The 21,403-nt window shown below is 35.0% G+C and overlaps 4 protein-coding genes across 4 annotated transcripts; 3 read left to right on the top strand and 1 right to left on the bottom strand.

The window, feature by feature from the left end:
• Positions 1-5,075: 5,075 nt before the first annotated feature.
• On the top strand, positions 5,076-8,623 carry LOC116022078 (BES1/BZR1 homolog protein 4-like). Its single transcript, XM_031262633.1, has 3 exons — positions 5,076-5,416; positions 7,465-8,228; positions 8,322-8,623. Exons 1-3 carry the CDS (start codon positions 5,201-5,203, stop codon positions 8,323-8,325), a joined length of 984 nt encoding a protein of 327 aa, XP_031118493.1. The 5' UTR covers positions 5,076-5,200; the 3' UTR covers positions 8,326-8,623.
• An 82-nt stretch (positions 8,624-8,705) lies between these two features.
• On the bottom strand, positions 8,706-11,738 carry LOC116022077. Its single transcript, XM_031262631.1, has 5 exons — positions 11,654-11,738; positions 9,991-10,908; positions 9,653-9,853; positions 9,213-9,408; positions 8,706-8,970 (listed from the first exon to the last, which is right to left on the bottom strand). The coding sequence occupies exons 1-5, from the start codon at positions 11,717-11,719 to the stop codon at positions 8,786-8,788; spliced, it is 1,566 nt and encodes a 521-aa protein (XP_031118491.1). The 5' UTR covers positions 11,720-11,738; the 3' UTR covers positions 8,706-8,785.
• A 2,037-nt stretch (positions 11,739-13,775) lies between these two features.
• Positions 13,776-15,009, top strand: LOC116023431. The gene is made up of 2 exons (XM_031264432.1): positions 13,776-13,801; positions 14,571-15,009. The coding sequence occupies exons 1-2, from the start codon at positions 13,776-13,778 to the stop codon at positions 15,007-15,009; spliced, it is 465 nt and encodes a 154-aa protein (XP_031120292.1).
• A 1,990-nt stretch (positions 15,010-16,999) lies between these two features.
• On the top strand, positions 17,000-21,198 carry LOC116023059 (protein trichome birefringence-like 43). The gene is made up of 5 exons (XM_031264015.1): positions 17,000-17,473; positions 17,816-17,987; positions 18,566-18,741; positions 19,956-20,114; positions 20,588-21,198. Exons 1-5 carry the CDS (start codon positions 17,139-17,141, stop codon positions 20,898-20,900), a joined length of 1,155 nt encoding a protein of 384 aa, XP_031119875.1. The 5' UTR covers positions 17,000-17,138; the 3' UTR covers positions 20,901-21,198.
• Positions 21,199-21,403: the final 205 nt, after the last annotated feature.

The following is a 21,403-nucleotide window of genomic DNA, read 5'->3' as shown; positions in this document are numbered from 1 at the left end:
TTATTCACTGCTTTGCTTTGAACATTTGAGCAATTGACTCTGAGAACTGGAAGCCACTGAGCTTTACTTTAATCATTATATTTGATTGTTTCTGTATTTGAATTAAAGATTGGTAGAAAAAAGGGTGGCCTTTATTCTTGTACTTTGGAATACACTTTTATCTACTTTTTTGACACTAAATTTTACCATGTTGTTTACATTCAAAAGAGTGGCAGCCATTGATTAAAGATGAACCTTTGTTGGTAATGGAGAAAGCAGTGATGGTTGGGTCCAGTTGACCAGGTTTCATTACCAAAAATTGAGGAAATCTGTGTAGCTTTGCTGCCTCATCATTGGACTTGGCTCTTTTCTTCTCAGGAAAATGACATATGGGCTCCCAGGAAATAGTCATGTGTCGTAATTTTGTTTTTGGTTCAAAATAATCCCTATTTACACCAGTCCGGTCTAATTAATAGGTGAAGTGTTAGGCATTAGGGATCATAATTCAACCCTATCTTGATGGAAAAATTCAGTCCCCACCTTAACGGGAAAGGGACGAGAAATTTTATTGATAGCAGAAAAAGATTAATAACAAATTGCGATACACTTTTTTTCTTTGATGAATGAACATGCTATGTAAGCATGAAGAGTAATAAAAATTGTGAGTCACTCTCTCTGAATAAAAACATTTTGTATAAGTAGGAAGTATGAATCAAAATTACATGTAATATTACCCTTTTTCTCAGGTAGAAGTGGGACAAGTTGGGAGCAAGCGGTAAAGATACTTTCATCATTGTGTTTGAACTTTGAAGGGTCATTTACAACCTCATCAAGTCTCTTCCATTTCTCACATGCCTTTGTCATTGTTGCATTATACTTTTCTCTTGTTATATATATTGCTGCATTATATATACTCTGATGGTGGATGATATAAATGATTAGCCGTTTCCTTTATTGGGTATTCTTGCCACATTTCTGCAACCATCTTTCTCATCTCATCCAACTTTTGGTGTAAAGTTTGACAGTTGCTACTTGAATGTGTGTTTTAAGAGCATTCACACCAATAGACTTTTCTTGATTTTTCGAGGAGTCCAATATGATGTGGATGATAGAGAAGAAGGAGAAAGAAGATATTTTGATTTCCTTCAAGTTAATGATTTTTTGTGGGTCCCAGAAGATAAAAAAAAAAAAATAGGAAATGTGCAATTCGTGCTCGTTTCGTGCACAATAGCGCCCAGCCGGACGGGTTAGGCACTTTTTATTCTTTTTATTTTTCTTTTGCATCAGAATGCTTTATATTGTGCAAAAAACCAACTAATATAGATGCTCTAAGAAAAACTTGCATTGCAACTCTAACTAACAAAAGATCATAAAGAGATAAACCAGTATGTCATGCACACTTTCCAAGGAAAATAAGTTTGTGACCCTAATAGACAAAAGATCACAAGGTAAATGAACTTAGATTGCTCAATTCAATTAAATTTTTTTGGGACCACAAAAATGAAGATAATATATCACCCTTTACCACATCAATGAGTAAAAGTGAGGGAGTAGATATATGAAATCCATTGTAGAACTCTAATTCAATAGACAACTTCCACAAAAAGTCTCGCAACTTGTGATTCCCAAGCCAAACTATCTGAGTATATAACCAATTATCATTTGGTATTTTGGTGTCAACAGTCAAACTCTAATTATGGTGTCACTAGACCACAGAGTCATTGGAATTATTATTATTATTATTATTATTATTATTATTATTACATAATTAAAAAACGAAAACAATAAAGTGATCCACTTTTATCCAGAGTGGTCCCCACAGGCCACAGCATACCGTCATCGTTCCCAAACGAACCCCCAATCAAAGGACTGAGATAGAGCACTGACCGATTTTCTGTGTACCATCTCTTGTCACGTGACTAAGATATTCTTACCATTAATTTATTTATTTTTATTATCATTATAATTATAATTATAATTCATTATTGTTATTGTTTTTTTTTTTGAGAAAAATCATTATTTTTATTGTTGTATTGCAACTGGCAAGTATACGTAGACCATAAAATGTTACACTTTAACACACAGTACTTGAACTGATCGTAAAGATTTCGATCAACAGAAAAGGCCATTAATTTTATTTTATTTTATTTTTATAAAGTCTTAATTTTTTCGAAAAAAAAAAGTTAATTTTTTTAAAAAAATTATTCTTAAATTCTTGAACTACAAAAACTTACGATTAATTTTTTATTTAGAATGGAGGGGGAAACCCCGATAGTATACAACCAAGTAGCTAGTGTTATACAACTTACTATTAATTTAGTTAACACATAGCATTTAATGCTTTCATTTTGCTAAGCCTTCGCTATTTTAAAGAACTCCATCTATCCCTTACTAATAGTTTCATATCATGTATTGCGTCCACTATTTTTAGTCAAATTAATATATTTTTTTACTTATTTTTCTTTTATAATATCTGAATTCGATTTTTCATGTTTTATGACATGAAGTACTGTTCTTGAGATAAATATATGAACACATTTTATATACTAATACTCAAAATATTCTATTTTTTGTAAATCATGTTTAATATTCATTGTTCAAACAAAATCTTTCTGTTTGCTTTTTTATTTAATATTTTCTTATTGTTTATAAATTTGATTTTTTTTGTGTGTTTCATGATACTTTTAATACAAGTTTTAAATATATAAATTCTATATATTAATCTTAAACTTAATATTATAAAAAAAATTGAATTGTAAATAATTTCAGTCAAATATCGTTAAACGAAATATTCATGTAAAATGAGACAAAGGAAGTACTAAACAAAATATTTCAAACAAATAAATTGTAAATAATTTGAATCAAATTATGATAATCAAGCTAGACACATAAAATGGAACCGAATGAGTATAAGAAAGACTTACATTGATAAAAAAATTATGTTAGCGAACATTTTAAAAAGTGAAAGAGAAAACAACGAGATATTAAGGGTGATTGGTAGAGTATAGTAGCAATTCAATTGCAATGTTTTTCTTTGACAACTAAAATTATAATTTTTTGTTGCAGGGAATTGCAATTCCCTCATTTTGTGAAATTGCAATTTATACTTTCCCCATATGAATTGTAATTCAACATGGAAAGGAAAGGGAAAAATAAAAAAGAAAAAAAAAACTAGTTACCCTTTATTGTTATTATTATTATTATTATTATTATGAGAAAAAAATGACGATTTTAGTCCATTTTTTTTAGTACTACTGACTCCATTACAATGTAATATTTGTTTATAGCTATTTTCTCAGCCTATTAAAACACAAGGAGTCAACAGTTGCCTCCACCGAGACTCGAACCCACTCACATATCTTTATTATGTAAGAGCAATTGAGTCTTTATACTAATTATTTTCAATAATTTATTTTCATTGATAAATAGTATAATCAATATTTCAAGTAATTTTTTTCCATAAAATTTAAATTCAAAGCATTCTTAATTCTTTTTAATAAACTAAATCAATTGTTAAATTATTTATTAGGAACATAATTCTAAAAAATTTTATCGAATTGCAATCTTAATCATGTTACATTGCAATTTTAATCTTTAAATTATACAAAACAAAATCATGCTATTGCTCGGGAAGCCGTTTCTGAGTCAGGTTGCGGGGAGTGGCTATACTCTCCACCCGTGTTTCTTGTAAACATTTTGAATTCTGATTCAATGCAGTAAGTTTTTATTCTCAAAAAAAAAAAAAATAATCCTGCTTTCTAATTATTCAGTATGAGAAGATCAAAATCAGAACATGATTAAAAATTAAAAAATCATTTATACTTGCATTAAACAGTTAAGAATTACATTTATTATTTAATAATAGAGAAAATTAATCTCATATTTTTATGTAATAAACATTACAACAAACCCAACATTCACGTGAAATCATTAATGTGAAAAACTTATTTTGTTATACTTGAAATTTTTTTACAAAATGATCAATTTTCATCTAATAATTTAACAAATTAAAATAAAATTTTAATTTTAACAAAATTTATAAGTAATGGATTGAAACATCTACTTTCAACAATCAACATAACTAAAGGAGAAAAGTTGTATAGAACAATAATTTGTGGATTGAGTCTATAATTCAGGCATAATTAATAGACTAACATAATCATTTTCCCTTATTATTATTGATAGGGATAAAATCCCGGTCTTCTTGTTCCGACCTCCCGGTCTACATTCCGCCTCCGAGGGTGTATTCTTCGGTTCTCTAGACCGTCGTTATCCCGGTCTCTACGGACCGGTCGAACAATCGTCCCGACTTACATTAGTCCCCTATTTCGGGTTGGAACCTTGGCTTATCCCAGGCTAACACTTGGCTACCGAGCGATTGGACCGTTACAGTGATTGGTGCATGCTCGACACGCGTAGCACATGTCGTTAGGCCGGAACTCCTCTCGAGGCCACATATAAAAGGCGCATTTATTGCGGGCAGAAGGACTTTTGGCTGTTTTATCCCCTGAATAATCAAAAAGACCGGGAACTTTTGACCCACTGTCACGTAGACCGGTTTCGTATAGGATATTCTTACTTGTACGCGCTTTAGTATTAATACAAGAGTATCTTCATCGTACATCCGTATTTTACTATATCAATTATTATTATTACACATGAACATTTTAGTCTTTATACGGTTATACCACTTCTTCCCTTTTCATTCCCAATAATTTTATTTCTCCATACAAAATAATGTAATTTAAATTCATACTTTATTCCGATTTGATTTTTTACACCAAATTACAATTATTTTTCTCTTAATTCTCTCATCCCAACCAAACACCTAGTTCGAAGAGTCAATCATTTTAAAAAAAAAACAATAATAAAATTCAGGGTGCAATTACATTATGTAGAATAATTGAGGGCATGTTTGTTTGTTTGTTTTCTCTTAAAAATATTATTAAAAGAAAATAGAAAAATAGAAGTTGAAAAGGAGGCTATTTTCGTCAATAAACCCAAAGAATTTCACTATTTTCGTTTTGAGCGCCACCGAAATGTAGAGTATATATACGCCTCACCGGCTTCCTTTGGTCCTTCCATTTTCAGTTCACCTCAAGTCTCCGATTGCACGCCGGCGAGTTAACTCAGTCGTACTACTGAAAGCCACGGAGACGTGATTTCTGGTCTCTGAGCCATCATTGAAGCCCTCATTTTGTTCGCCGGAGGATCGTAGGAGATGACGTCGGGGACGAGGATGCCGACATGGAAGGAGAGGGAGAACAACAAGCGGAGAGAGCGGCGGCGGAGGGCCATAGCGGCCAAAATTTTCGCCGGACTCAGACTGTACGGAAACTACCATCTCCCCAAGCACTGTGACAACAATGAGGTCCTCAAAGCCCTCTGCAACGAGGCCGGCTGGACCGTCGAGCTCGACGGCACCACCTACCGCAAGGTACATTCCTGGAATTTCGTTATGTGTAATGTATGTACCTATGCGTATGTGTTCATATATTTCAACCTCGAGGTTAAACTTAGTTAGAAACGTGCAGTTCTGTTTTGAGCTCGAATTGATTTTATTTTATGTTTTTCATTTTGGAAAAAGGAAAATCCCAATAATGAATTAGATTATTACGATTTTGTTGTATTTTTGCAATCTGCTCTTCCAATTTGATGAGCGATGATCTCTGTTAAGCTTCGCTCATGCGCTGTACGAAAAGTACGAAAATGCGATTGTATGGCTGAGTCCGAAGCAGTGATCGCCATTGTTGGCGCAAGTTAGCCAGTCTTACCCGGGCGCAATTTAGCAGCTCGGCTTCCCAAGCCATTTCAATGGGGTTTCGAAAGGAAATGGGAGATATTATAATGATAGCAAAATGTGCTACTGTTAACGTGCGCCGGTAGGAAGTTCGCGGAGTGTACTGCGAAAAATGATCTTCTGAAAGAGCAGGTGTTTGTTGAGATTGTGTTATTGCAATAGTGTCATAAAAGTAGATTCTGATGCTGCCCTTTTGACCTCACCGACGGACACCACCTGAACGTGAACTCTGTGATATCTCTTTCATTTTCTCTGAAATTGTAAAGATTCTTCTGTTTTTTGCCCTGAAATCGTCTTGGGATTGGAAAGACAATAATACCCTTGAGAACTCTCTCAAATCCCCTTCTCGGGATTCTTAAAAACTGCACAAGCTCATGCTTGTACTCTTTTTCCACCTTTTCCTTTCATAAATATGGTGTAAACATGCTTTTTGGCTAATGGTCTTTCCTTTTTACCATTTTCATTTGCAAGATATGCCCTTTCTCTCAGCTCTTTCTTTAGCTTTTTTCAAAACCAGCATCTTTTCCTCTTACCATTCTTGTGAATGTTCCTTATTTTGTAGGACAGGTTGCATTATTTAAAGGTCATTATTTGGGTTATATAATGTGAATGGAACTCAGAAGTAAGAGTGCTTTCTGGGTGTTTCAGCAATAATTGTCCTTTTACTTGTTTTAGGTGCTTTGTCCTACTACATGTGCCATCCATTCTAGGAAGAGAATTTAGGACTTAGTTATCCCATAATTTTGGATAGTTGATAGGAACTGTGAATCATAAAGATAGATTAGGAAATACAAGGCTTGCTTTGATTACTAAATGTGGAACTAGATCTGATTAATGCATTTTAATTTGGTTAAAGCTCTTTAGTGTGGAACAGGTAATTCTAACACATTTTAACTCAAAATGTATCCAATGCTCCTTGTGCCCCCGGTCAGCTATGTGCAACTTAGACTGTTTACCTTACTGTGGTCCTTTGTCGGCTAGGCTCACAAAACGGGGTTTACCCCGTGCACACTTTCGGGTAGTTGTTGTGGATTTTCCTCGTCACTTAAAAAAAGGAGAGTAAGGTGTACATGTAATAGAATGTAAAATATACAAATGTACACCGATGTGATTATTGCAATATCATATGTTATATAGCTAGTGCTTCATAGGGGATTTTTGGATGTTTGTCTTTCTGAGCTTGATTATATTACTTCACTCATTATTCTCATGCTATGACTGTTGCTCCATTGGTCCACCATGATATTTCACCTAGTTCCTAGTAGTTGAACTCATCATTTAATAATATAGCTGGTAGAAGGATAGATATTTTTCATATAAGGATTTCTCAATGGTTATATGCAATTATTACATTGCTATTATGAAAACAATACTTTGCTCCACTGGTAGTGATAGAATTAACATGTATAGACATTTCAGAGAAAGGTATTATCCACAAATTAAAGATCACAATCTGCTGTAAAAGTGACCATTTTCACTTTTTTTTTTTCCAGGCTTAGGTAGAATGTCTTAGATATTATGCATTAGTTGGCAGTACTGTTTCAGGACAGTGCATTGTGTTCGGCAAAAATCAACATCACTGAATTGAATGTCCTGCATTCCTGCAATATAATGCATGTTAGCCTGATCTTTTCCAGAAGCCATAATAATAATGCAAATGCCTCTTTGTCCAACAATTCCTGCAGGGATGTAGACCTGTGGAAAGCACAGATTTTCTAGGTGGCTCTACCTCAGCTAGCACCTGCTCTTCTTACCAGACAAGCCCCTGCACTTCCTACAACCCAAGTCCAGCCTCCTCTTCCATGCCAAGTCCAGCGTCTTCCTCTTATGTCGCTAATGCCAGCGTGGAAGGGAATTCCCTTATCCCGTGGCTCAGAAACCTCTCATCTGGATCGTCATCAGCTTCCTCCTCCAAGTTTCCTCATTTCTATCTCCATGGAGGCTCCATAAGTGCTCCTGTCACCCCTCCCTTGAGCTCCCCAACTGGCAAGACCCCCAGAATAAGAAGTGATTGGAATGGTCCTTCTGCCTGTGTTGGCTGGGGTGGACCACACTACTCTTTCCTTCCTTCATCGACACCTGTAAGCCCTAGCCGCCAGACCCATCCTCCTCATTCAGAATGGCTTGCTGGGATACAAATCCCACATGGTGGGGCAACTTCTCCAACTTATAATCTTGTCTCTCCCAATCCACTGGGCTTCAAAGCCCAGACTCTGCCCCATCATCGCGGATCTCTCATTTCCACTCCTGGACAGAGTGGGACATGTTCACCTGCTATTGCCGCAGGCTTTGATCACACTGCTGACGTTCCAATGGCTGAAGCTGTCTCAGATGAATTTGCATTCGGGAGCAACACAGCAGGCTTTGTGAAGCCCTGGGAAGGGGAGAGGATTCACGAGGACTGTGGTCCAGATGACCTCGAGCTCACCCTCGGGAGCTCTAAGACCAGGTTAGGTTTGGTTTGTTGACACCAGCTCTAAACATTACTTTTTTTTTTTTTTTTTTTCCTTTGACATTAGAGCTCCAAATGCATTTTTCACAGGTGAAGATTGAGAATGGAACAAAAACAGAAGTTGTGTGGATGTGATAACTGAATTAAAGACAAGATGTTGAGACAAGGACATCAACTGGATGAACATGCTGCTGTCTAAGTTAATCCAACATGTTTCATGGTTTGTTGTATTCTTATGTTCTTCCTAAGCCTACCCACCCTTCAACCCCTCCCCCCTCCACCACCAGACATTTTCTTTCTTGCATTATTATGTAAATTTCTCCAGGTTGCACTTATTTAACTATATATTTCGGAGTATATTATTTTAATACAAAATATATGTATTTTCCACATAAATTCACAACCTCAAACGAAAATATGATGCAAAAATTGGACTTAAACTCATTCTTCTGTATTCCCCCTTCCCATCAATTCTCTGCAACGGAAAAAATCATCTGAATCATTCCATAGTTCATTCATCAGAGAATACGTTCAGGACAATATGCTTTCATCAATCAATTTCCTATTTTCTGATACAACTTGGAGAGTGCGTGATACAAGATAGCAGCTGCAGGGGGTCGTGGCATGGATCCAAGAAGAATATTTGATGTGGTGATCGACGGATTACCATAAAACCTTGAATTTTCTCGAGTCCGGGTTGTCACCACACTTCCTTCGAGAGCGCATCCCACAAATGCACCTGCAAGTCAAGGACAGATTTTCATAATTAACCTCATCCACCCTACCTCTTCAAGTGTTTGACTAATCATTTCATACACAAAAGTTGGTTGAATATGTGGTAATGTAATTTTAGTGGCATCCAAATGATAATGCCACCATTCTAACAAAAGGAGTATTATTGATTGAACCATTTTCCTTGAGATGAGAATATTAAAGATTACTTGAAAAGTTTGGTTTCATGACAAAGAAACGCAAGCAAACCTTTACTGCAGCTGTAAGTATAGCAGGCAGCATAACCGCCATCACCAGCGCGTAAATCAGCTTCAGCGGTCCTTCCAACAATGCCCACTGCAGCACTCAACCCTGCTCCAACAGATAAATGAGCATTTCCGCTGAAAGTCTGCACAGCACTACTTGTTCTCAACACAATTATGAAATCTGTCACTTCTCCTCCAATCTGTTCAGACAAAACAACATCCTAACCATTAATTCTTAATACCCGTTTCCATATTTGTACAGTTGCATAATACGCCAGCAAGAGAATGGATAGCCAGCCATCAGCATCAAAAGAAGAAATCATTGAATCACTACCATTAAACAAATTCGAGTCAGCATTTGATTGTAACATGATGTTTTGTATCCTAGATTTAAGAATACCTTCTCTCTAATTTTTTTTTTAAAGATGTGTAAATATTTGTCACCTGAGCTCCCCAACCAACACCAAGAGATGATATGGCGGAAGGAGGAGACCAAGATCTATCGTCTCTCCTTGCTACAACTAAGCCAGTCCCGATATTGTAGGTAACCATTGCACCAACTTTTGCGACCGTTAGAATAGCAAGGCCCTTTGCTTGTTTAAGAATGGCGTCTGGAATGGACTTGTCGGGAGTCAAATACCCAGCCTGCAATGAGCACAATATGAATCATATACAAATACAATGATGACGGAAGCATTTTTGTTAATTCTTTGCTCTATATGCGTCTATATCAAGAAATATATGTCGGTGCATCGATGAAATATAAGTTGAAAAGTACTTGCCTTAGAACATGCCCTCAGGGTGTTTGTAGCCTTATATATTTCATATTCCATGGACTGCCCCCAAGGAAAATTAAGCCATGATCTCAGCGTACTTAGATCCGTTAAATCATGAGTTGGAAGCTGTACTGCACGGCTAATCTGGTCGATTAAGTAAGATTGGACTGGCTCAAGCCGTACAGAGCACACATCACAAACTCGTTGCAGGTTCGAGGTCTGAAACGATGCAGGCAACAACATCCGTCCTTTAGAGCACCCGTTGCAAAATATCCCTCCACAAAACCTGCAATGGTGTCTAGAACGCATGATTGGATGGAAACGCGAATTGCAAAGCATACAAGCGGCTGCAGCACTGTCGGGCAACCATCTTGGGGGCTCCGCCTCAAGGATACTCTTAATGTTACCGAAATTAGCATCTTTAAGAGTTTGAGCCATCTCTTCCCAAGCTTGCTCGAGCACACGGTTTGAAATCCATCGTCCCGTATATCTATGGAAATCGATGGATGTACAAGCACTGACTTTTTCTCTTGCAACAACTAGCATGTCACGAAACACATCCCACATTGTCATCTCCTTAGTTTGGAGAATATATTGATCCCACCCCATGTCAATGTCATCATCCGGGAAGTAGCCCCCATCCGCATAAAGACCCTCATTCCATTCTTCACGATCCATTTTTGTCATTGGCGGGAGAGAGATAGGTATCCAAGCCCCGGTTTCCTCTGACAGTGGCCTATCATAATAAAAGTATTTATTCGTCATTTGATTGCTGCAAGAATCGAAATAGTCTTGCTGCTGCTTGTCATGAAACATTGATGGATTAACTTTGTCATTTTCTCCCACGGCCTTATCTTCCAACATCAAATCATCAGATTGCACAAAAAAGCCATTATTTTCCTCCGAATCGGATGCCTCAGAAACCTGAAAGTTGGAAAATCCAATGATTTATAAATCACCCTCAAACAATTTAATTAGTCAAAAACATATCTACTACATCAGTTGAACCTTCATTTCTTCCCATACATGATTAAGCATTGCTTAGGTACAAGAAATGTATATCATGGAGTCACGAATACACAAAAATAACCGTGGGAAGAGCTTAGTACGCGTAGTGGACAAAATGGTGAAATCAAACTTCCAATAAGCACAAAATAGTACTTGCATTGATCACATTGAATAAACAGCACTAGTTTCATCAAGAAAAAGACAGCCAAACAGATAGTTTGAAGAAATTCGCGGTCACTTTATGCTTATGTTTTAGTCAAGAACAAACACAAATTATGATATTTTTGTGCTAGTGAGCATGCCTAGGTTTTCTTGGGAGTTAAAAGACTCAAAATTTAACAATAATAACTTATAAACAGCATGCCAAGATTTTCTTGAGAGTAAAAAAACTAGAAATTTAGCAATAAGAACACATATCTATCGCCCTAGATTCCTAGAATTGTTAAGCATCCAATGCTAAAAACAACCTTAATTAGAAATATAATGAACCTTACCCAAAAGCAATCCATACAAATAATCAAATGAACATTAGCAACAATGCATGCAAAATAACCAACAAAAGTCCACATACAATACCATACAATATTATAAACCTTTTCATATACATATGAATAATTATATATTTATACGTACACACAACTTCGCGATAATATAAACTTACATTGTTATCATTGGCTTCGAAAAGGTCATTAAGTTGGAGGTTTGGGTATGACTCTTCGGACACCATTGAAGGGCATCTGTTTGCTTTCGTGTTCAAACCATCCCCACTCATTCTTTACTTTGTGGGTTTTTGGAAAGGGAAACAGAGAATCTGATAAACCCAGAGAGAAAGAATTATGTGTTGGGTGATATGAAGCAATCCTATGGAAGCGGTGTTGCGTTCTTCTGGGTTGCACGTTAGAGGAAATATACTAGGGAAAGGAAATCGTTTTATTTCTCTTTTATTTTTTATTCTTCTAAATATTACTGTATTAGCCAACTAATTTATGTAGAGGGAAAAAAGTTGTTTGAAAGATAATGGACTCTTCTTGGGTGTAAAAGTAATGTACTCAAAAGAAAGGAAAATAATTAAATAAGTCTTTAAGAACATGTGAACATCAGAGGCGGAGTTATATTAAATAAGTTTTTAAGAACATGTGAACAACAGAGACCGAGTTATATTATTTTTAGTAGCCTATGTATATATATTTTTAAAATTTTAAAATTGACCACGTGAAAATATATAGAATTAAAATTATATTGAGTAATTAACACCAAGACTTATTTTTTACATAACTTTATCTCTATTTTCACAAATTTGAATTATATATATATATATATATATATATATATATATATAGAGTAGAGTAAAGTTCAGGTGTGACCGCGCCTTCCCGTGCGGTTGGTGCGGTTTACACCACTCAATGTTAAGAAATGCACCACACAAATATGCACTATTAGGTATACATCACCAAAAAATACACCACTAGGTATAAAAAATACACCACACAGTGTTCAGAAATGCACAATTAGAATAAGGGGAGTTATGAGGTGTTTTTATGCATTTTCATTGTGGTGCGTTTCTTAACATTGAGTGGTGCATTTCTTAACATTGAGTGGTGTAAGCCGCACCGACCGCACGGGAAGGCGCGGTCACATTTGAATAGAAATATATATATATATATATATATATATATATATATATATATATATATAGGATTCTATGAAATTAGTCTCTTAGGTGAGAAATAGGATGAAATATAGACCATTAGATTTAATTTTGATGCATGATCTCAACCATTGGATATAAAATTCGCGTATTAAATTACTTGTAGTATGATTAATATTCGAGGGCAAAATCGTCCGTAGCCTTTCCACTAACCTTTCCCGCTTCTCCACTATTGCCACTACACCGAAGTTTTCTGCGTTTCCTATTGAGCAAGCTACTCTTCAGCAAAAAAGACGAAGTGAAGTCGACGAAGGCGACGAATTCAGTGAGCGACGAATTCAGCGAGCAAATTTCAGGCGACGAAGACTGTAGTTCTCAGTGGTGATTTGATGGAGTAGTGTTTTGTGTGAGTGGATGTGTAAGAGGGTATCCTTACACCGGATATCGTTCTCACAAGGATTGGCGATAGGAGTAGAGCTTTAGTGTTCCAAGCATAAGATACTAATGTTCCTTATGGAAATCTAGCTAAACCGAAGGGTTAATTTGGATACAAACACAATATCGAACAACAAACTATAATGAAAACAATTGATAATAAAGTGGAGGTAGATAGGAACTAAAGGTTGGTCAAGATATTGAAACCAAATTGGGGACCAAAAGATATAGATGTCATATAACAATAGGGAAGCTTTTCTCAAGGTCATCCCACACTCCTAGAACATTCAAAGACATTCTCATGACTCAAGAATGTCTAAGAGGCATTTCATCAAACACTTGGTGTTCATAACATCACACACTCCCCTTTTCTCAAAGGTGAAGCATGGTTGATCAACTCCTTCAACATAGATTAGGTTGTCACTCCCTAATCGGGACTCAAATAATCATGTCAATCAACAACATCAAAGTCACGTCTCAACTTTCATTAACCAATTCAAAATCATCCATCAAATACCTAGCCTACATCCCTACCTCCCTCCAAGGAGAACTAATCACACATAAGCATAATGAAAAATAACACAAGATTCATAATCAACTAGGAATTCCATAACAAACACAAGATAAAGATCAAAGCAACAAAACAAGAAAGTAAATTGCAAGAAATGAATTAAAAAGAAGAACAACTTATCTAGTGAAAATGGATATGAAATCCTTGAAATCCAGGTTTAAATGCTTCAATCTAAGCTTCCAAAATGTTTAGGAACCTAAATATAAGCCTAATCTAACCTAAAAATATCAAAGAAAATGAAAGAGAGAAGCTAGGGTTCTAAAATGGGTCGAAACCCAGTTAAAATGGCCAAAAACGGAGTTAAATACATGCAAGGAACGCTGGCCACGGGTGTGGCCAAGCCCGTGGCCAAAAATGCGGGGCATACTGCCCAATGGCCAAACCCGTGGCCACAATTGTGGCCTTTTGTGGGAAGGATTTCTGTGCACATTATCTGTCTTCTAGGCTAATTTTCACCCCTAAATCCTTTGAATTAGCGTTTGTTGTCTTCATCAAAGTTGTAGCCCTTCAAGTTAGCTTTTCAATGATATAAAGAACACTTGATTTGAACATTCCTACGAAGAGATATGGTCAAACAACCGAGCAGTGGACGAATTGTGCGAGAATTTCAACTTCTTGCTCTTTTGCTCCAATTTTGCCTTTGTTTGTCTAAATGACCAAGACCATTAAAAGCATCACTCTTTGGTTCTTCAAGAGGTGTTTCTCTCATCTTCATAGCTTCTTCTAAGCTTCCATTGACTCAACATGCATCCAAACTGCTCCAAAAATCATCCAATTCATCTAAGTTATCATCAAGAATTATACATAAACACACAAATGAATCAAATGAGGAACATTTTGGGTAAAATTATAACCAATGACAAGGAAAATAAACTTAAATGCAAGGTGAAAACATGAACATTTTGGCACTTCTCATGATTTCAGGCAGATTTTACCTGTAATACCAAAGGGCTCTAGGCAAGATATTGTGTCTGCAACGATAAATTCATCTTACCTATGGCGCAATTGTACGGTTCTTAGGTTGACAAATTATCTACATTTGAATAGCGTGGAGAATGCCGTAGAAAAACAACAAGTTGAACAATTTGCAAAATGGATAGCTGCAATTGGGGATGGTACAACAGGTGCATCAACAGAAGATTGTCTAGAGGTTGACATTCCAGACGATATGCTATTGTTATCAAATGGTGACACGATTGCAACAATCGTTGAAAGTACATTTCCTATGTTTCAGAATGGTTCGTGTAATAATAGTTTTCTTGAAACTAGGGCAATTCTTGCTCCAACATTGGATGTGGTGAATGCAGTTAATGATTACATGAGTAGCATGCACGAAGCTGAGAGCAGAACATATATATCTTAGTTGTGATTCTGTTTGTCAAACTGACAATGATAATGGAGTTTTGGCAGACGTTCACACACCTAAGTTCCTTAATGGTCTTAAGGCATCAAGTATACCAAACCATTCGTTGACTTTGAAAGTTGGTTCACCTGTTATGCTGTTAAGAAACATTGATCACTCGCTGGGCTTATGTAATGGTACTTGATTGGTAGTCACCAGACTTTCAGAACATGTAATAGAGGCTAAGATAATGCAGGCAGTCATTCGGGTACAAGGGTTTTAGTTCCTAAGATGAGTATGACGCCTTCAGATCCAAGGTTACCATTTAAGTTCAATAGAAGACAACTCCCTTTAATGCTATCATATGCTATGACCATTAACAAGAGTCAAGGTCAAACATTATCTCATGTCGGGTTATTATTAAAGAAATCAGTGTTTGTGCATGGCCAATTATATGTTGCTGTTTCAAGAGTTAGTAATCCAATTGATTTAAAGATCCTACTTTGTAGTGAATTAGAAAGATGTTGTAAGCAAACAACTAATGTTGTTTACAAAGAAGTTTTCAATAATTTGTAAATTTATTTTCTAAATCTAATGTTAATATGAATTCGGTATTTTTTTCCGAAGAATGATTAAAATATTTTATTTACCAGAAATCCAATTGTTCACAATATAATAATATATTGAAAACTATATTATAACCATTCAAATTATTAATTATTTCTTAGCATCCTTATCAACATATCATTTTTTTCTTCTATTTACAACATAGAAATAATTATAATCATATAACATTGAATTCATCTACAAATCGATTTTGCATTAAATTATACTCCCCCTGTCCCATTTTACCTGTCCTATTTACTATTCATTGGTCAAACCAACTCTTTCTTCATTGCTTGTTTTCTTTAGTAATTTTTTATTATTTTTAAATTTAATTTTTTGTGTTTAATAGTACTTTTAATGTAGTTTTTAAATATATAAATTTTATATATTAATGTTAAACTTAATATTATGAAAAATTGAATTAAAAATTACTTCAGTCAAGTCTCGTTAAACGAATCAGACAACCAAAATGGGACGGAGGTAGTAACATATATGCATAAATCTTTCATTCCGTGCATCGCACGGGTGAAATACTAGTTGTAGTAATAGTGATTCCAATTTCCATGCCATCTATGGGATAATCTAAAGTTAGTACAAGCAAATGATTGGATGATCAAATTAAAGAACAACACCATCTAATGTTCAAACCTATTTGACTTTAATTTCTATGAATATATTAATTTGTTTTGTCTAATAGGGTAGTGTTAGTCCCTCTACATGCAAGAGTGCTATAGCCTTTAATATTTCTCTAATATATCATCAATTAATATCTATCAATCTTTATATCATCACCCAATATTATTTTTATTATATACTCCGTATTATATATTAAACAAAAAAGGACAAATAATTAATTGTACACCACTCTTGATGCATTCTTGTGCTTTTGTTTTTTTGTTTTTTTTTTGTCAAATTACGAGGTGTTCTAAATAGGTCATAACCGTAGGAGGCACCTTTAAATCCGTACTATACTCAGAGTACAATTGCCCTAACATACAAACAAAAATGTACAAAATTATTTTTTAAAATTAAAACTATTATTTTCTACCAAGTAACTTGTGGTATGATGATAGTAGTTATCTTCCCTTGTGTAAAAAGAATTTCTCTTATATAAATTTGTATGTATTTCAAATTAGTTGGTGTATTATAATATCTTTATAAAAAAACAAAAATAGAAAATAATTACATGCAACCAACAAAGGACAACGGGATAGCTTTCCTTGTAAGGATGCATTGAATTATTGAAGTTGAACGGTGGCAATTATGAAAATGCATTACTGAATACTGATCATTATGCTTTGCTTCTTCCCAAAGATGGCATTATATACATATATATAGATATAGATAATAGAAAGGCAAATCACGAACTCACCACACATTAGAAGTCTCAGAAACTGAGCTGAGCTGCCCATGAGACAAAATCATTATTTACTTGAAATAATTTTATTTTAAAAAAAAAATCCTTCTTCTCTGTGTCTCTTTATACACACACACATATATAGACCAGTCCAAATCTGGGACATGAGCATCTGATCTGCAACTTAATGTGTATGAAGCTAAGCACAGACGACATGTGTGCAAGTTGGGGCTGCAGTAGTCTGTTAACAACGTTGTTCTTCGATCTGATGTTGTTGTTGCATTCAGGTGGTGCCATGTTGATAGACCATTATTATCACCGCACAGATTCATCATCACAACAAACAATTAGTAAGTGTGATATGTTCCAAGGAAGTTGGGTGTATGATGCATCGTATCCGTTCTATAATTCATCGGATTGTTCGTTATTCATGGAGACAGAGTTCGACTGCCAAGGAAATGGACGGCCGGATCAACTCTATCTCCATTACACATGGCAACCTTCTGCATGTGATTTGCCCAAGTAAGCTAAGGATAGATTCTCAACACTTCATTCTTAAAATTCTTATGTTTTTACTTTTGTTCTTCACTTCTAATTTTGTTCAATGATTGTTTAACAAGTTAGTTTGAAGAACTAAAAGAGATTTTAAAAAATTATAATTAAAGACTTTATTAGGCAAAATTAAGATTTAATAACTAAAATAGTAATTAAAATCAAGATCGTTTAAAAAATTAACTCTCCTCTATTATTAATTTATATATGTAATTAATATGGTTGAGAATATACTTCAAACAAACATTTCTACAATATCTTTCCTAGTATCGTAGAATTAAATCTAGACATTATATTTTCCCTCAAGTGCAGATTTGATGGGAAGGAATTTATGAGGAGATTGAAGGGGAAGAAGATGATGTTCGTTGGGGACTCTCTAAGCCTCAATCAATGGCAATCCCTAACGTGCATGCTACATGCATCTCTCCCTGATTCAAACTTCACAATTCAGAGAAATGGTGATCTCTCCACGTTTATTTTGCCGGTAATAATTATGTACAATTTGTTGGAAGAATAAGTCGAAATACACAAAATAATATATATACGAAAATATATATATTATTTATATTATATAAATAATTTCGAATATATATATTTATATATATATATAACGCAAGTAATAGGATATATTTTACGGAAAAATGATTCATAGTGCTGACCATCGCACAAGGCCAATCATTTTGAGATTTCATTTGCACCCACTTAGAAAGCTTAGAAAGCTTCTTGTATAAATAGTGTTGCAAACCCACCTCCCAAACTAATGTGAGACAAAAGCTCACTTTAAACCTTTTTTCTCCAATTTTTAACTCTAATGGGTCTACTTTGAGAACCAATTTCTCATTCACCTATTATCCGTTTTGAGCGTACAATATATCAATCTCTTCGTCTAACTACGAAGAACCCGAATCCACTTTGACCGGACCCAAATCAGAAGTAGACCCCACATATATTTGTACCAAAAAATAGCCACTTAAAATGTCTGAAATTTATATTTATCGACTATTGTATTAACGTGACATTTTTAACATGCTTAATAATTACCATATATTGGAATGGGTGCAGGAGTTCAACAGTTCTATAATGTTATCACGGAATCCATTTCTGGTTGATCTGGTTAAGGAGAACATAGGTGAAGTTCTGAAGCTTGATTCAATCCAAAATGGCAAAGCTTGGTTAGGGTTTGACTTCCTCATATTCAACACTTGGCATTGGTGGCTTCACAAGGGAAGGAAACAACCGTACGTACTTCACATTGTTTTAAAGTTATTCATACTTTCAGTCTCATAAATTTAGTGCGCTAGTATTTTCATTATTGGTATACATACAGCTAAAAGAATTGTCAAAATATATTCTCAATTTTTTTCCTAAGTATATATGGTCATTCTGATGAAAAATTCAGTAAAATCTGATCATATATCATTACTTAATCAATTTGCGAGTGACCAAAGTTTATGAGAAAAATGTCTATTCACATGACATAGTATATAATATATTGTATATAGTGTGATTTTGGTCTTATTGTTTGAGCCGGTCAACTATAAAGAACCTACTCTAGTTTACTTTCTTGTGGTCTTATGGCGGTTAGAATAGCAAAGTAATAGGTTTCACCCATAGTGCACATTCGGGTAACATTGTGGCTTTTTCATAAATAATCAAAATTATTAATTAAATTTGATGTTGTTTATCGATTTATATCTTTTATTTCTATTTTAATATTACAAATATCATTTTTGAGTACTATTGCGGTTAGAATAACAAAGTAGGTGTCACTAGGGGTGTAAACGAGCTGAGCCGAGCTCGAACCTAGGGTGGCTTGAGCTTGAGCTCGTTAAGGAAGGCTCGGCTCGAGTTCGAGCTCGAGCTCGACAATTTTCAAGCTGCTCGAGTTCGGCTCGAACAGCTCGATTGTTCGAGCTCGAGCTCGAGTTCAAGCTTGAATTTGAGCTCGAATTCATGCTCGAACTCAAGTTCGAGTCCAATTTTAAACTCGAATTTAACATGTTTGATTTTAAATTCATGTTTAAATTAAAAATAAACTATAATATTATATATATATCGCTCGCGAGCGGCTCGTCGAGCCACGAGCCTAAGACATTTGAGCTCGAGCTCGGCTCGAATTTGACCGAGCTCAAGCCGAGCTTTGACCGAGCGGCTCGTGAGCAGCTCGGCTCATTTACACCCCTAGGTGTCACCCATAGTGCACATTCGAGTAACATTGTGACACTCCTGTTACTACAGTATTGTTCGTAAATACTTTCTCAACCTACTGAAGCGTACCACAAAAATGTCAATATTAACTCCACTAAAGCTCGAACTGACCCCCTTTCATATGAAAATACAATCGAGTGCCACTAGACTACAAAGTCTTGGCATATTACAAATATCACATTATACCATATTATATATGCTATTTTTTTTTCCAATAAATATCAATTTTCCTTTTGATTTGCAGATGGGATTATATGCAAGAAGGAGAGCAAGTATATAAAGACATGGATCGTTTGGTTGCCTTTAAGAAAGGGCTGAAAACTTGGTCAAAATGGGTTGAGTCCAACATTGATCCTACCATAACCAAAGTGTTCTTCCAAGGGACCTCTCCAACTCATTCCAGGTAACCCTTCTCCTTTTTCTTTTAAAGGAGCAAAAGTACAGTATTTTTTTTTTCTTTCTTTAATCGTTTTGATTCCTAACCACTAAAAGTTACAAGGTATATTTTCAACTTTATTACAAGATTATGGTTATTTTTGCTATCTATGTGACGAACAAAAACATTAATGTTTAAATAAAAACCAGCCAGTCTAGCTCATTTCAAACCAATAAGACCAATAGGTCGCTCCCACAGGGAGTCAAACTTGTAATTTTGGAATTGCCAAACCAATCGTCACCAACTTCGCTAGGATTACCCTCAATCAGTCACAATCCTGCAAAGTTATTGATATGTTATTCAACTTTTGGTAATGCAACGAATATTTGTAAGACTAAAAACTTTTTTCCATCCTTTTAATTTTGAATCACCATTTGCTTCAAATGAGACTTCAACAATCAAAGTTTATCTCATGAGTGATTAATTATATATGTTTATAGAGGCGAGGAATGGAATGGGAGAAGGGGAACAAGTTGTGAAGGAGAAAGGCAACCAATTGTGGGGTCAGTATACCATGGCAGCCCAAATGCAGCAGCAGAGGTGGTAAGGGAAGTGGTGAGCAACATGACTAAGTTGGTGACACTGTTAGATGTGACCGCACTTTCTCAACTAAGGAAAGATGGACACCCTTCAATCTACGGCTATGATGCCAAGGGAAATGATTGTAGCCATTGGTGTCTGCCTGGTGTTCCTGACACTTGGAATCAACTCTTGTATGCAACTCTTCTTCATGGGAATTCTAAGACTATATGAGAGATCAAACATATATATATATATGGGATGTTCGTAAAAAGTGAGAATTAATCTAATCTATCTATATGGGGTTGTTGAAAAATAATGAGAAAAATACATGGTTAATTTTATAAATATTACAAATTAAGTTTGAAAGTTTGTAATAATTATAAAATTGACTTGAATTTTTTTTACTAAAATTCTCAACCATTGATGAACCCTGATGAGCGACTGAGATGAGTCTTCACTTTTTACAAGGGTTGTTGTCATTTGAACCTACCCTATATGCATTATTAAAGAGGTTCATGAGATAATTAAACTCATGATTTATTATAGGCTTACTCATTTTCATTTGTTATTCCAAGTAATATGTTATAGACTGTAATATTGTTAGATGTAACACATTTACTGTACATCCAGTTAGTTTATGAAATAAAAATAAAAGGAATATAAATAAGATTATAAAATAATAATACTTTCTATTGTGGTATAAAATAATAATACTTTCTATTGTGGTGTTCTAG

Source organism: Ipomoea triloba, chromosome 6 (genome assembly GCF_003576645.1).
Source record: "Ipomoea triloba cultivar NCNSP0323 chromosome 6, ASM357664v1".
Taxonomy (NCBI): domain Eukaryota; kingdom Viridiplantae; phylum Streptophyta; class Magnoliopsida; order Solanales; family Convolvulaceae; genus Ipomoea; species Ipomoea triloba.
The sequence above is the reverse complement of the archived record's forward strand: the minus strand, read 5'-3'. Positions and strand labels throughout refer to the sequence as shown.